General features: G+C 41.9%; 1 protein-coding gene across 1 annotated transcript in view; it reads left to right on the top strand.

Moving 5' to 3' along the window:
* LOC133632119 (A disintegrin and metalloproteinase with thrombospondin motifs 3-like) overlaps nucleotides 1-16,371 on the top strand; it is a 147,136-nt gene that overhangs the window by 91,650 nt on the left and 39,115 nt on the right. The window contains exon 11 of the mRNA XM_062024352.1: nucleotides 2,039-2,202. Coding sequence (XP_061880336.1) covers nucleotides 2,039-2,202 — 164 coding nt within the window. The remainder of the gene's footprint in view (nucleotides 1-2,038; nucleotides 2,203-16,371) is intronic.

Raw genomic sequence — 16,371 nt, 5'->3', positions numbered from 1 at the left:
TTTTTCGGATCATTTTTTTATAATTGTCGATTATGTCGAATACATTTCGCAGCTCTATGAATAAGTATGTCAGTATATAGCAGAAAGCAGAGAAATAAGCTTTTATTTCTTGATATAAACTAGACCAGGGGTGCCCACACTTTTTCTGCAGGCGAGCTACTTTTCTATTGATCAAGTCGTGGGGATATACCTCATTCATATATATAATTTATATTTACTTATTTATGAAAGATATGTTTTTGTTAACAAGTAAAAGGTGTTTAATGATAATACAAGCATGTTTAACACATATAGTTAATATTGTTAACAAGTCAAAGGTGTTTAATGATAATACAAGCATGTTTAACACATATAGTTAAGATTGTTAACAAGTCAAAGGTGTTTAATGATAATGCAAGCATGTTTAACACATATAGTTAATATTGTTAACAAGTCAAAGGTGTTTAAGGATAATGCAAGCATGTTTAACACATATAGTTAATATTGTTAACAAGTTAAAGGTGTTTAAAGATAATACAAGCATGTTTAACACATATAGTTAATATTGTTAACAAGTTAAAGGTGTTTAAAGATAATAAAAGCATGTTTAACACATATAGTTAATATTGTTAACAAGTTAAAGGTGTTTAAATATAATACAAGCATGTTTAACACATATAGTTAATATTGTTAACAAGTTAAAGGTGTTTAAAGATAATGCAAGCATGTTTAACACATATAATTAATATTGTTAACAAGTTAAAGGTGTTTAAAGATAATGCAAGCATGTTTAACACATATAGTTAATATTGTTAACAAGTTAAAGGTGTTTAAAGATAATATAAGCATGTTTAACACATATAGTTAATATTGTTAACAAGTTAAAGGTGTTTAAAGATAATATAAGCATGTTTAACACATATAGTTAATATTGTTAACAAGTTAAAGGTGTTTAAAGATAATATAAGCATGTTTAACACATATAGTTAATATTGTTAACAAGTTAAAGGTGTTTAAAGATAATACAAGCATGTTTAACACATACAGTTAATATTGTTAATAAATTAAAGGTGTTTAATGATAATACAAGCATGTTTAACACATATAGATTTCTTTCTTTCATGAAGACAAGAATATAAGTTGGTGTATTACCTGATTCTGATGACTTGCATTGATAGGAATCAGACAGTGGTGCTGATAACGTCCGCATTTTCAAATGGGGGAGAAAAAAAGTCCTCCTTTCTGTCCAATACCACATGAGAGTGGTTGGTTTTTGGCATCTTATTTGTCCAGCTTCCGTACTCCTTTGTATACACTTTACAAGAAATACATTGGCGGCAAACTCCGTAGCTTGCTAGCTTGTGCACGCCAGCTTTCTGAGACTCTTATTTTGTTAGCGCAGGCAGGATGAAGCGGCGCTTTTATTGTGCAACTGTGCAGTCGGTCTTTGGAGTTTTGACGACAGGTACGGCGCCAGAGTTTGTTGAAATAAAAAGTGTTTCTCGCCTTCCTGTCGGTCATTTGTTCTTAATAATGAGCTGGCAGCAGCCAGCGTCATCTCACAAGACCCTCGGGTGCCGTGAATGTCAATCAAGTGACGAAAGTGACGTCATAGTGAAGATTTATGATCGCTCATTTTTAAGACTATTTTTTTAATTCCTTGCTCGGCGATCGACTGACACACCCTCCGCGATCGACCGGTAGCTCGCGATCGACGTAATGGGCACCCCTGGACTAGACTAAATTACCATCGGGTATATTTTAGCATTTTTGTTGAACGAGAGTGACAAATTGAATCAAGATAAATACGCTAAATTCAAAGGAAAAGATCGAAAGAAAGACATATCCAGACGGGCTCTTAGAAGCAATAACCTGGGCTTGGACTTGACTCGGTCTCAAAGAATGTGATCTTTACCGCTTTGGTGTCATGTTCCGCCTCGGTGCCGAAAAAGCGTAATATTCTCGTCAGCACAACGGACTCCTTTGTCTCTCTGTGATGAATTCTGTGCTGCTGGTGTCTGTGGAGCTGCTGGTCCTCCTAACCAATGATTGATTGCAGCAATCAAGAACCAAGCGACGGGCCACTACATCCTCAACGGCAAAGGGGAGGAGGTCCGATCGAGAAGCTTCATTGACTTAGGCGTGGAGTGGCACTACATGGTCGAGGAAGACGTGGAGACGCTGCACACCGACGGACCCCTGCATGACCCCGTGGTGGTCCTGGTAAGAAGACGTCCTTCTCTGTCTTGTATGGGAAACTTTGAAAGTGCCTCAGACAATTATTCCAGTCTATTGAATACAACTCCGCAGAACGTGGTGCTTCTCACAGAGAAGACCTCAAGGATCTTTGACTAAAGGTTGTTTTCTGCTTCTGTTATTTCCTACTGAGAGCCAGCGTCCTTTGTCTAGTTCGTCTTTTGTGAGAGTTGTATGTACAGTCGCGGTCAAAAGTTTACATACACTTGTAAAGGACATAATGTCATGGCTGTCTTGAGTTTCCAATACTTTCTACAACTCTTATTTTTTTGTGATAGAGTGATTGGAGCACATACTTGTTGGTCACAAAAAACGTTCATGAAGTTTGGTGCTTTTATGAATTTATTACGGGTCTACTGAAAATGTGACCAAATCTAAAATTTTGACGCAAAGATCTGACAAAGTGTTTACAGTGGTCCAAGTTCCTCTATAAACATGAGCACTATAGTGGGTTTTAGGAACTTGCTGCAGAAATATTTGTCTCCCAAGTTTTGAACTGAATGATGTCTGATTTGGTCCCCGGGCCGCCAGTTGAATAGCACTGCCCTATGCAGTGGACATTGGTTTCGTGTCTATGTTGTCAGATTACACATTTAATTAGTTGGCTTCCAGTTAAATTCCGCATTGAGTTGAAGATTTTAGTCCTGACATTCCGTGCATTGCATGGTGGGGCCCCTCAATACGACATTGACTTGCTATGCCCCTACTCTTCTGGGCGCAGCCTCCAGTCTTCAGGCCAGGGTCTTCTAAAGATCCCCAAAACTAGTTTTAAAACCCGTGGAGACCTGGCATTCCAGGCTATAGCTCCCAGACTCTGGAACAACTTGCACCAGTCCCGCCGTGATCTTGACTGTGTTGACACTTTTAAGAAACATTTGAAAACTTATCTTTTTAGTAAAGCTTTTAAGTTAACGCACCTTTTAACTATCATTTTTAATTCACTTTGTATTCTTTTTATGATGTTGCCCCTTGTTTTAATTGAATTGTTTTACTTCACCTATGTTTTTACAGCGCTTTGTGATTTTATCTGTGAAAAGCGCTTTATAAATAAAATGTACTTACTGTGGAAGACTCTCGCTTCCGGGTTCTTCGGACCACCAATCACCGACATGCCAGGCTTTTCCAGGTTGACAATAATGTTTTATTTTTCAATAAATTGTCTTTCGTGTGCCTTTCAGCAATCGTTTACTACAAACTAAGCACATGAATGGTTTCTCTCCAGTGTGTAGTCTGTCTCGCTCTCGGTCGTGCTCCACCACCAACTCCTCTCTCCTTCCCGGCTGCTGCCTTTTAACAGAGCGACAGGTGATTAGATAAGCAGGCCCATGTGGGCCATCTACGCACCTGTCGCTGATCTTGAAGCCAGTCCTGGCACACCCCGCTTCGCTGCAGGTTCGCTATGCAAAATATGTGACTAACATTTTTGCAGTATTGTCATGATCCGAGGTCCGGATCATGTTTTTGTTATGTTCTGTTAGTTTTAGACTCCACTAGTTCCTGTTTTTGTGCACCCTTGTTTGGCGACTTATTAGTTTCACCTGCCTCTGGTGTTTGGGACACGCACTTGCTCTAATCAGGAGACCATTATTTAAGCCTGTCTTTGCCAGTCAGTCATCCTGGCGTCATTGCTCGTTTCATGCCACAGTTTCATGCTTAGTTCATGCTGCTCGTTCCATGTCCTATTCCAAGTTTTTTGCTAGTTATTTGTTTCATGCCACAGTGAGTTTTTGTTTGTTCTATGTCCATAGTTCAGGCTAAGTGTTAGCGTATGTTTCCTGCGTTAAGTTTTATGTTCCTTAGCCTCTCGTGCAATCGGCACGTATGATTAATTAATTAATACATATGTTCCTACCTTCAAGTCCTGTCCGGAATAGTCCGTTTGCGTCCTGGGAGAACAAACCTCGCAGTAAGTTGCGACCCCGCCCGTTATGACAAGTATCTTGATAAAAACCGCCGAGCCCTCCTGTCGTACAGATGAAGATCGACAAGGCAGATGTTGGCACTCTATTTAATAACGCTGCCATTAAAGGAGAGCGGAGCAGAGCAGAGCAGAACAGAGCAGCTTTATTTCTCCATTCTTAACATGTACAAGACACATAAGAACTGAAATTACATTTTCGGCACAATACCGCTAAGAGCAGACATACGTTACAGGGAGAAAAGACGGGACCGCCAACGGATCAGCCACTTAGGGCGCTCCTTAAAAAGGTGGGAAAAAGGTGACATTGATTCATAACTTTTATGGACAGAATTTCTAGGCGCAGTCAAGGCGTTGAGGGGATCTGGTTTGGTGGCTGCAGGATTAGGTCTCTGCTTTTAGCAGATGATGTGGTCCTGATGGCTTCATCTGGCCAGGATCTTCAGCTCTCGCTGGATCGGTTCGCAGCTGAGTGTGAAGCGACTGGGATGAGAATCAGCACCTCCAAGTCCGAGTCCATGGTTCTCGCCCGGAAAAGGGTGGAGTGCCATCTCCGGGTTGCGGAGGAGACCCTGCCCCAAGTGGAGGAGTTCAAGTACCTTGGAGTCTTGTTCACGAGTGAGTGAAGAGTGGATCGTGAGATCGACAGGCGGATCGGTGTGGCGTCTTCAGTAATGCAGACGCTGTATCGATCCGTTGTGGTGAAGAAGGAGCTGAGCCGTAAGGCAAAGCTCTCAATTTACCGGTCGATCTACGTTCCCATCCTCACCTATGGTCAAGAGCTTTGGGTTATGACCGAAAGGACAAGATCACGGGTACAAGCGGCCGAAATGAGTTTCCTCCGCCGGGTGGCGGGGTTCTCCCTTACAGATAGGGTGAGAAGCTCTGCCATCCGGGGGGAGCTTAAAGTAAAGCCGCTGCTCCTCCACATCGAGAGGAGCCAGTTGAGGTGGTTCGGGCATCTGGTCAGGATGCCACCCGAACGCCTCCCTAGGGAGGTGTTTAGGGGACGTCCGACCGGTAGGAGGCCACGGGGAAGACCCAGGACACGTTGGGAAGACTATGTCTCCCGGCTGGCCTGGGAACGCCTCGGGATCCCCCGGGAAGAGCTGGACGAAGTGGCTGGGGAGAGGGAAGTCTGGGTTTCCCTGCTTAGGCTGCTGCCCCCGCGACCCGACCTCGGATAAGCGGAAGAAGATGGATGGATGGATGGGAAAGGGGGAAGAGTAAAAAAAATATCAGTCTGAGGCTGGACCCTCAGGAGTGGTCCAGACTGAGTCCGAGGAAAAAAACCTTACATAGCATGGCACACATAAACATGGTACATGTAATCACAACAACTCGCAACAGAGTCATCCAACAGGACCCTGGAGGCCGGCAGCCGCTGTTGAGCGCTACTCAGCCCCCACAACCCCGGAGGAATTAAGCAGTGGTGAAGGCGTTGATTTGGGGAGGGGCGTGTGCGTGCATGTATGCCCAATTAACTTGGGTGAGTTGTTGGAATTGTCTTTATGGGCCGAGGCTGGCCCCAAGAGTTCAAGAGTTCAAGAGTCCGACCCAGGTGCTTTTGAAAAAAAGAGAAGGTCAAAAGCGTCCGTCTTTGAGGAGTCCTCAGGGGAGTGTTTTCAAACAGCCTGTTCCTCAAGGCCATTCGAGGGAGTCAAATCGTAGATTAAGATGTTGTTTTTTCTTCGAGCAGTCAAAACAATGACATTCCTGCTCTTGTGTGCTGGCTTCGACAATTCCAATGTATTCTTTCTCTGCAAACTTCATCAAGATGGAATCCATTTTGCGATTCAAATCAGCAATCGCTCCCGTCTGTGATCCCACAGCACGACCCAATCCTTCCATTGCGTTGAACAGCCTGTTGGCCCCTTGAGTGGCTGCCAACGTCTTCCGAATTTGACGATACACCAGAGCAATGCCCAGCCCAATCAGCAAATGCCCTGCGATCACAGCTCCAAATAGGTAGATGTCTTCCACGTCCTCGATGGAAAGAACTGAGAGGCACATGATTCTCCAAGTATTCCAGGAATCTCTCACTTACCCCGCAGCAATGGTTCCATCAGGGCAGCCAGGCTCCGCCGAACCTCTTTTCCTTGTCGAAAAGACTGTGTCAATTGCGTCGAGAGTCCAGTTGATCAAATTCATTTTGATGTTTAGATTTGAGGACAGCTCAAGAAAAGAGGCTTCAAAAAAGTTCAGACAAAGACAAGGACACAAGAAAGCAAGCGGGAAGGAGGAGGAGCAGGGAAAAATGCGACCACCCTCACCAAGAGGCAAGACAGAAAGTCTTAAAGAAAGGCTTACTGAAATGCGATTTTCTTATTTAAACGGGGATAGCAGGTCCATTCTATGTGTCATACTTGATCATTTCGCGATATTGCCATATTTTTGCTGAAAGGATTTAGTAGAGAACATCGACGATAAAGTTTGCAACTTTTGGTCGCTGATAAAAAAGCCTCGCCTGTACCGGAAGTAGCGTGACGTCACAGGTTGTGGAGCTCCTCACATCTGCACATTGTTTACAATCATGGCCACCAGCAGCGAGAGCGATTCGGACCGAGAAAGCGACGATTTCCCCATTAATTTGAGCGAGGATGAAAGATTTGTGGATGAGGAAAGTGAGAGTGAAGGACTAAAGGGCAGTGGGAGTGATTCAGATAGGGAAGATGCTGTGAGAGGCGGGTGGGACCTGATATTCAGCTGGGAATGACTCAAACAGTAAATAAACACAAGTCATACAGTATATATACTCTATTAGCCACAACACAACCAGGCTTATATTTAATATGCCACAAATTAATCCCGCATAACAAACACCTCCCCCCTCCCGTCCATATAACCCACCAATACAACTCAAACACCCGCACAACACACTCAATCCCACAGCCCAAAGTACCGTTCACCTCCGCAAAGTTCATACAGCACATATATTTCCCCAAAGTTACGTACGTGACATGCACATAGCGGCACGCACGTACGGGCAAGCGATCAAATGTTTGGAAGCCGCAGCTGCGTACTCAAGGTAGCGCGTATCCAACTCAAAGTCCTCCTGGTAAGAGTCTCTGTTGTCCCATCTCCACAAGCATGCGTATCCAACTCAAAGTCCTCCTGGTAAGAGTCTCTGTTGTCCCAGTTCTCCACAGGCCAATGGTAAAGCTTGACTGTCATCGTTCGGGAATGTAAACAATGAAACACCGGCTACGTGTTTGTGTTGCTGCAGCCGGCCGTTAATACACCGCTTCCCACCTACAGCTTCCTTCTTTGCTATCTCCATTGTTCATTAAACAAATTACAAAAGATTCACCAACACAGATGTCCAGAATACTGTGGAATTTTGCGATGAAAACAGACGACTTAAAGGCCTACTGAATTTTTTTTTTTTTATTTAAACGGGGATAGCAGATCTATTCTATGTGTCATACTTGATCATTTCGCGATATTGCCATATTTTTGCTGAAAGGATTTAGTATAGAACAACGACGATAAAGATTGCAACTTTTGGTATCTGATCAAAAAAAGGCTTGCCCCTACCGGAAGTAGCGTGATGTAGTCAGTTGAACATATACGCAAAGTTCCCTATTGTTTACAATGATGGCCGCATGAAGTGAGAGAGATTCGGACCGAGAAAGCGACAATTTCCCCATTAATTTGAGCGAGGATGAAAGATTTGTGGATGAGTAAAGTGCAAGTGAAGGACTAGTGGGGAGTTGAAGCTATTCAGATAGGGAAGATGCTGTGAGAGCCGGGGGTGACCTGATATTCAGCTGGGAATGACTACAACAGTAAATAAACACAATACATATATGTACTCTATTAGCCACAACACAACCAGGCTTATATTTAATATGCCACAAATTAATCCTGCATAAAAACACCTGCGTGTTTGTTATGCTAGCTCCTAGCTCCTATGCTAGCTCCTAGCTCCATAGAACACGCCAATACAATTCAAACACCTGATCAACACACACAATCACTCAGCCCAAAAGACCGTTCACCTAACCCAAGGTTCATAAAGCTTATATATTTTAAAAAAGTTACGTACATACGCAAAAAAAAGTTGCGCACATACGGTCAAGCGATCAAATGTTTAGAAGCCAAAGCTGCATACTCACAGTAGCACGTCTGCGTCTTTGTCATCCAAATCAAAGTAATCCTGGTAAGAGTCTGTGTTGTCCCAGTTCTCTACAGGCGTCTGTGTATCGAAGTCAAAAGTCCTCCTGGTTAGAGTCTCTGTTATCCGAGTTCTTCCATCTTGACTGCATCTTCCGGGAATGTAAACAAAGAAGCGCCGGCTGTGTACTGTTGTTGCTGACTACGTTCGAAAAATACGTCCATTTCGCACCGACAACTTTCTTCTTTGCTTGCTCAGCTTCCTTCTCCATAATGCAATGAACATGATTGCAACAGATTCACGAACACAGATGTCCAGAATACTGTGGAATTATGAAATGAAAACAGAGCTTTTTCGTATTGGCTTCAATGTGGAAGGCATACCCGTGTTCGCCGGTCTACGTCACGCGCATACGTCATCCTCAGAGGCGTTTCGAACCGGAAGTTTAGCGGCAAATTTAAAATGTCACTTTATAAGTTAACCCGGCCGTATTGGCATGTGTTATAATGTTAAGATTTCATCATTGATATATAAACTATCAGACTGCGTGGTCGGTAGTAGTGGCTTTCAGTAGGCCTTTAACAGCTGGTCACAATGCTGTCCCAAAATGTCCGCTACAATCCGTGACGTCACGCGCAAACGTCATCATACCGAGACGTTTTCAGCAGGATATTTTGCGGGAAATTTAAAATTGCACTTTACTAATCTAACCCGGCCGTATTGGCATGTGTTGCAATGTTAAGTTTTCATCATTGATATATAAACTATCAAACTGCGTGGTCGGTAGTAGTGGCTTTCAGTAGGCCTTTGAGTTGCAATAATCCACAATTAAAGGGCTTCTTACGAGTGCGAGTTAGAAGTTTAGGATAAACGAAATGGGATCGTGTTCCTGTTAGCATCTATTCGGCAGGTCTGAAAGTACGACGGGCTTACTTTACACTGAGCTCGACTTTTTTTTCAATAGGCAATCAGGAGGAGACACGGCGCAATCTGCGAGTGGAAAATTACACAGACAGCTCAGCGGAAACTGAATTGTTTGGATCCGCAGGCACGCATCACACGTCTAGACCTTTGCCTGATTGTATATGCGACCTCCGACCCATTTTGATGTCGCAATCATAAAACCTGCATTAGGCGTACAGGCGACACAACAATGCCATGTTGCCTTGCGTACATAAGTTAATAGGGGTGTTAGTATGTAGCCTAGCGGGAGCCCTAAGGAGAACGGGATTTGATTGTGTCACTCAGTAAGAAATAATGCATTCATATGTTTAATGTGATCCAATATATACAGTGTGTTTGCGTATGGACGCCTGAAAGTCGGCTGCTTGATAAAGCAGGTCGATGAGGATTCAAATCAAATCAGAGCCTCTCGAGAGTCAAGAGTCAATATGGCGAGGAGAGGGGAAGCCATATTGCGCGTCCAATTTCAGTGTCCTTCATTATGCGCACTTTACACTTGACACATTTTCATTTAGGATAATATTCCGCTACCCAAGTTAGCAATGTTTCCCTTAAAGAAGAACTGCATTTTTGGGGGGGGATTGAGTCTATCATTCAGAATCCTTATGAAAGAAATTATTTTTGGATGCATTCCAACTCGTATCCCAATCCCAAAACCTCCATCATCGTTTTATATACGCACTGTAAGTATACAGTTTACATACACTTGTAAAGAACATAATGTCATGGCTGTCATGAGTTTCCAATCATTTCTACAACTCTTATTTTTTTGTGATAGAGTGATTGGAGCACATACTTGTTGGTCACAAAAAACATTCACGAAGTTTGCTTCTTTTATGAATTTATTATGGGTCTACTGAAAATGTGAGCAATTTGGTTACATGTCCCTTGGTAAGTTTCACTGCAATAAGGCACTTTTAGTAGCCATCCACAAGCTTCTGCTTGAATTTTTGAGCACTCCTCTTGACAAAATTGGTGCAGTTCAGCTAAATTTGTTTGTTTTCTGACATGGACTTGTTTCTTCAGCATTGTCCACACATTTAAAGGCCTACTGAAAGCCACTACTACCGACCACGCAGTCTGATAGTTTATATATCAATGATGAAATCTTAACATTGCAACACATGCCAATACGGCCGGGTTAACTTATAAAGTGCAATTTTAAAATTCCCGCCACACTTCCGGTTGGAAAACTCCTTTGGATATGATTTATGCGCGTGACGTCACAAAATGCACGGAAGTGTTTGGGCCCTATTGGACACAATACACAAAGCTCTGTTTTCTTCGACAAAATTCCACGGTATTCTGGACATCTGTGTTGGTGAATCTTTTGCAATTTGTTTAATGAACAATGGAGGCTGCAAAGAAGAACGTTGTAGGTGGGATCGATCGGTGTATTAGCGGCTAAGTACAATACTTACAGCAACACAACAAGGACTACTTACCCTGATAGAAGATGCCTAGCTGATGCTTGCCGCCAAACCCACGGATGAAGTCCTTCGTCGCGCCGTTGATCGCTGGAACGCAGGTGAGCACGGCTGTTGATGAGCAGATGAGGGCTGGCTGGCGTAGGTGGAGCGCTAATGTTTTTATCATAGTTCTGTGAGGTCCGGTTGCTAAGTTGCTAAATTAGCCTTAGCGTCGTTAGCAACAGCATTGTTAAGCCTTACCAGGCTGAGAATTTTTAACCGTGTAGTTACATGTCCATGGTTTAATAGTATTGTTGGTCTTCTGTCTATCCTTCCAGTCAGAGGTTTATTTATTTTGTTTCTATCTTCATTTGAGAACGATGCTATCACGTTAGCTCAGTAGCTAAGTGTGTCGCCGATGTATTGTCTTGGAGATAAAAGTCACTTTAAATGTCCATTTCGCGTGCTCGACTCTCATTTTCAAGAGGATATAGTATCCGAGGTGGTTTAAAATACAAATCCGTGATCCACAATAGAAAAAGGAGAGAGTGTGGAATCCAATGAGCCAGCTTGTACCTAAGTTACGGTCAGAGCGAAAAAAGATACGTCCATCACTGCCTCTCGAGTCCTTCACTCTAACGTTCCTCATCTACGAATCTTTCATCCTCGCTCAAATTAATGGGGTAATCGTCACTTTCTCGGTCCGAATCTCACTCGCTCCATTGTAAACAAAGGAAAATTGTGAGGAATACTAGCTCCTGTGACGTCACGCTACTTCCGGTACAGGCAAGGCTTTTTTTTATCAGCGAGCAAAAGTTGCGAACTTTATCGTCGATTTTCTCTACTAAATCCTTTCAGCAAAAATATGGCAATATCGCGAAATGTTTAAGTATGACACATAGAATGGATCTGCTATTCCCGTTTAAATAAAAAAAAATCATTTCAGTAGGCCTTTAAGTCAGGACTTTGGGAAGGCCATTCTCGAAGTTATGTTGTTCGGTCCAAGTCGCTCTCCCTCCCCCAACGTTGACCTCGGCACTCTGACCCCGTATCTCAGCGACTGTGTCACAAACCTGGGGGTAAAGTTCGACTCAGATTTTATATTCGAAAAACAAATCAGCAGCGTCGTTCAAAAAAGCTTTTATCAATTACGCCAAATAGCGCAAGTGAAACCGCTTCTATCAGGACATGATCTCGAGAAACTAATCCTCGCCTTTATCTCGACTCGTTTAGACTACTGCAATGCCCTGTATGTAGGCATTAGCCAGGCCTCCCTCGCCCGCCTGCAGCTCGTGCAGAACTCTGCTGCTCGTCTGCCAACACAGACCCGCAGACGTGAGCACATCACCCCTATATTAGCGTCCCTTCACTGGCCCCCTGTGCGTTACCGAATCAATTTTAAACTCCTTTTATTTGTTTTTAAATGTCTAAACAACCTCGCGCCAACATATCTCTCCGACCTCCTTCAGCCTTACTGCCCCACCCGATCCCTAAGATCAGCCGATCAGCTGCTACTGACGGTCCCAGACACAAGGCTGAAGCTTAGAGGTGACAGAGCTTTCGCCGCTGCTGCTCCCAAGCTCTGGAACGACCTACCTCTGAGTGTTAGAGAAGCCTCCTCTCTTCCTGTTTTTAAATCTCTCTTAAAAACATACTTTTATTCCATGGCTTTTAACACTGAGTGATATCCATCATGCAATGGCGCCCCATAATACACCTGCTGTGAACCTGTTTTTATGTTTTATTTATTTTATTTATTTATTTTTTATCGTGTGCTGTTTGTGTTGTATTGTGTTTGCTCGGTTCTCGTATTATCTTTTAACCTGCCCATTGTACAGCACTTTGGCTACCCCTGCGGTAAATTGTAAACGTGCTTTATAAATAAAGTTGATTTGATTTGATTTGATTCTAAAACCTTCATTCTAGCCTGATTTAGCCATTCCTTTACCACTTTTGACGTGTGTTTGGGGTCATTGTCCTGTTTGAACATCCAACTGCGCCCAAGACCCAACCTCCGGGCTGATGATTTTAGCTTGTCCTGAATAATTTGGAGGTAATCCTCCTTTTTCATTGTCCCATTTACTCTCTGTAAAGCACCAGTTCCATTGGTAGAAAAACAGGCCCAGAGCATAATACTACCACCACCATGCTTGACAGTAGGTGTGGTGTTCCTGGGATTAAAGGCCTCACTTTTCTCCTCCAAACATATTGCTGGGTATTGTGACCAAACAGCTCAATTTTTGTTGCATCTGACATCACATGGAGGAAAGTTCTGTGGTCAGATGAAACAAAAATGGAGCTGTTTGGCCAAATATTGACTGTACGTATACTTCTGACCCAGCAGATTTGCTCACATTTTCAGTAGACCCATAATAAATTCATAAAAGAACCAAACTTCATGAATTTTTTTTGTGACCAACAAGTATGTGCTCCAATCACAAAAAAAATAAGAGTTGTAGAAATGATTGGAAACTCAAGACAGCCACGACTGTATATATTTTTTTTTTAAAAGAGAGCTCTGATATGCACGACACAAATTTCAAGTGCAGAGGATGCTGGCTCTCCGGAAGTTCTGAACAATATTTGTACAGGACATAAAAAACATCATATTCCCCTGAGAACCAGCGTCCTCTGTAGTGGACATTTGTCACAGCTACAAATTCTCGGGATGAAATAGTCCTCTTATGCGCGACTAAAATGTCCACTGAATAGGACGTTGGCTCTCAGGACGATATGGAGGAAAGTTCTGTGGTCAGATGAAACAAAAAATGAGCTGTTTGGCCACAATACCCAGCAATTTTCCGGACTATATTTTAGGATTTTTCCCCCCCATATATTAACCGAACCGGACTATAAGAAGCAGATATATGCGTTGTGAAATTAGTTATTTAATCAGAAATGTTTTGTAAATGTTTATTTATTTACCCTAATTGTTTCCAAACGTTGTCTGTAACACGGCAGTAAAACGGCTGATCAAACAAAACAGAAGTCATCGTCATGGACCCACTAGCTGCTAAAGCTAGCTCTCCAGTCAGCTGAAAAGACTGGTGGTTTTAATGAGGAATTTGTGAAACTGAAACAATACAAAAAAATGCCATTGTAAGTTAATAAGACTTAATAACACAGACACTCGCAAAAAGTGTTAGCATATTAGCTCATGGTAACAACTAGGGATGTCCGATAATGGCTTTTTTGCCGATATCCGATATTCCGATATTGTCCAACTCTTAATTACTGATACAGATGTATAGTGTCGTGGAATTAACACATTATTATGCCTAATTTGGACAACCAGGTATGGTGAAGATAAGGTCCTTTAAAAAAAAAAAAAAAAAAGATAAATAAATTAAAAACAATTTAAAAACAGTTACATAGAAACTAGTAATTAGTGAAAATGAGTAAAATTAACTGTTAAAGGTTGGTACTATTAGTGGACCAGCAGCACGCACAATCATGTGTGCTTACGGACTGTATCCCTTGCAGACTGTATTGATATATATTGATATATAATGTAGGAACCAGAATATTAATAACAGAAAGAAACAACCCTTTCGTGTGAATGAGTGTAAATGGGGGAGGGAGGTTTTTTGGGTTGGTGCACTAATTGTAAGTGTATCTTGTGTTTTTTATGTTGATTTGATAAAAAAAACAAAAAAACGATACCGATAAAAAAAAAAAAACCATACCGATAATTTACGATATTACATTTTAAAGCATTTATCGGCCGATAATATCGGCAGGCTGATATCGGACATCTCTAGTAACAACGCTAGCTTCATTACATTACGATAGCACGTACAAATATGCATGAAAACACTCCTACAGACATCTCACATGGGACGGTTTAGTAAGTATAAACAGTTTTAGTTATATTGCAAAACTTACAAACATTGCTTGGCGTGACAAATGAAGAGTTCATACGAGTAGAAACGCTATGGACAGCTAGGAGACTGAACAGCCCTCTATTTCCGGTTGAAAGCATTAAATGGAAGGACACTGCAGCACCTGCAGTGAGCGAACTCATCCAAAAACATAGCACAAACAATACCTTCTCAGTGTATTTGCGTGTTTTTTATTTTACACAAATTTTATTATGGCCGCCTGCAAAGAAAAGTCCATAAATTAGCCGCGCCGTTTCATAAGCCGCAGGGTTCAAAGTAGCGGCTTATAGTCCGAAATGTACGGTATGTAATGTCGCACCAGGTACATTCATAATAACATGTAATATTTATGTATTTTGTTCATTTAAAGCATACGGCGACATATTAATTTGACAGACGTAGATAGGCTCCAGCACCCCCCGCGACCCCGAAAGGGACAAGCGGTAGGAAATGGATGGATAATAAAACATTCACTTTGTCCTTCAACAGCAGACAAAAGCTGTCTTTGATCCTACCAAGCAGAAGGCTGGTAAAACTCCACTGTGTAGGATGGGAAGCAACATGAAGGTGTTCTGCTTCTTTCATGTATTGTAATCAACAGAGAGAGATTGTCTTGACCCAAGAACTACAAAAGCGGAGAGGAAGCAGGACCAGACTCCCCTCCAGGCGCACTTTTCTGTGAACTCTTTTACGACCTTTTCTGTGAACTGTTGTAATCAAAGGCGATGGCTGTTTACGGCCCTTGTCCCTTAGAAACAGCTGTTGCCATGTAATCAGGGAAAGTCCAAATAAAAGAGGTGGCGCACAATCTTTCGCCAGAGCTTGCTGGAGACTGTACAAGAGTACAGCCCAGACGTTTCTCCTCAAATTGAGCCACATTTTATTCCGTCTCTGTTTAATTATTTGCTTCTTGTCTTGTTTAATAGATGTCATCAGTGTTTGAACCTGACACCAATCATGGCAGACTTCATGAGAGCCAACAATAATTACTTTCCAGAACCTTGTATTTTTTAACCGGAATATTCAGACCATAAACTACACATTTTAGAAGCTTAGTTTATAAGCAGATCCAGCAAGTAGTAGTATAACTAAGAAATACAAACTATGATCCTAATAAAACAATCCCTTACTGTACGATGTCTGCTCTCACTGGGATATCGACTGATGGGATGTTTATATCTTCCCGTTTAGATGAAGAATTCATCATAATCCTCATGCAGTGTCTTGTTTGCCATCTTGGGGTACAATTCGGATGTCAAAGTTGACCAACTTCTGGGTTTATGGCCACATTCTTCTACTGTGCAAGTGAGAGGCAAGATTTATAATCTGGAGTGAACTTTCACCAACTCAGAGGCAAAATCAAGTCATAAAAACGGGGTCTCACAGTCAATTTTTGGGGTGCCACTTTTTTGTAAGCGTTTTGAAAACAAATGATAAATGTATGCAGTATCCTGTTATATCTCACATTGTATATTGTGTTTTGGAAAAAGGTTGTCATAAACGTTAATTCATTAAAAAAAATAATACAAAAGAAAACACATTTTTATGCATATGTAAATTTCTTCGGTTATAAACATTCATTCACTTTCTTCTTTCCTTCATGGATCTAAACTTTACCGCTGCCGGTATTTTATTCTATATTTTTATTGTAATATTTTCAGAATGTGTTTGTTCTATTTTTTGGCCAAAGTAAGACAAAGAAAATAATCTGAAGTTGTCCTTATATTTTAGTTTGCCATGATTTTAATAGTCCGGCCTAAGCTAAAATGAGTTTGACACTCTTGCGTTAACTTTAGTTGAAATATCTATTTTCTGTCAATTCTTACTTACACAACTAACTTAATGTCA

Source organism: Entelurus aequoreus, linkage group LG17, assembly GCF_033978785.1.
Source record: "Entelurus aequoreus isolate RoL-2023_Sb linkage group LG17, RoL_Eaeq_v1.1, whole genome shotgun sequence".
In the NCBI taxonomy this organism is placed as follows: Eukaryota; Metazoa; Chordata; class Actinopteri; order Syngnathiformes; family Syngnathidae; genus Entelurus; species Entelurus aequoreus.
Note: the sequence above shows the minus strand (reverse complement) of the source record. Positions and strands in the feature narration are given on the sequence as shown.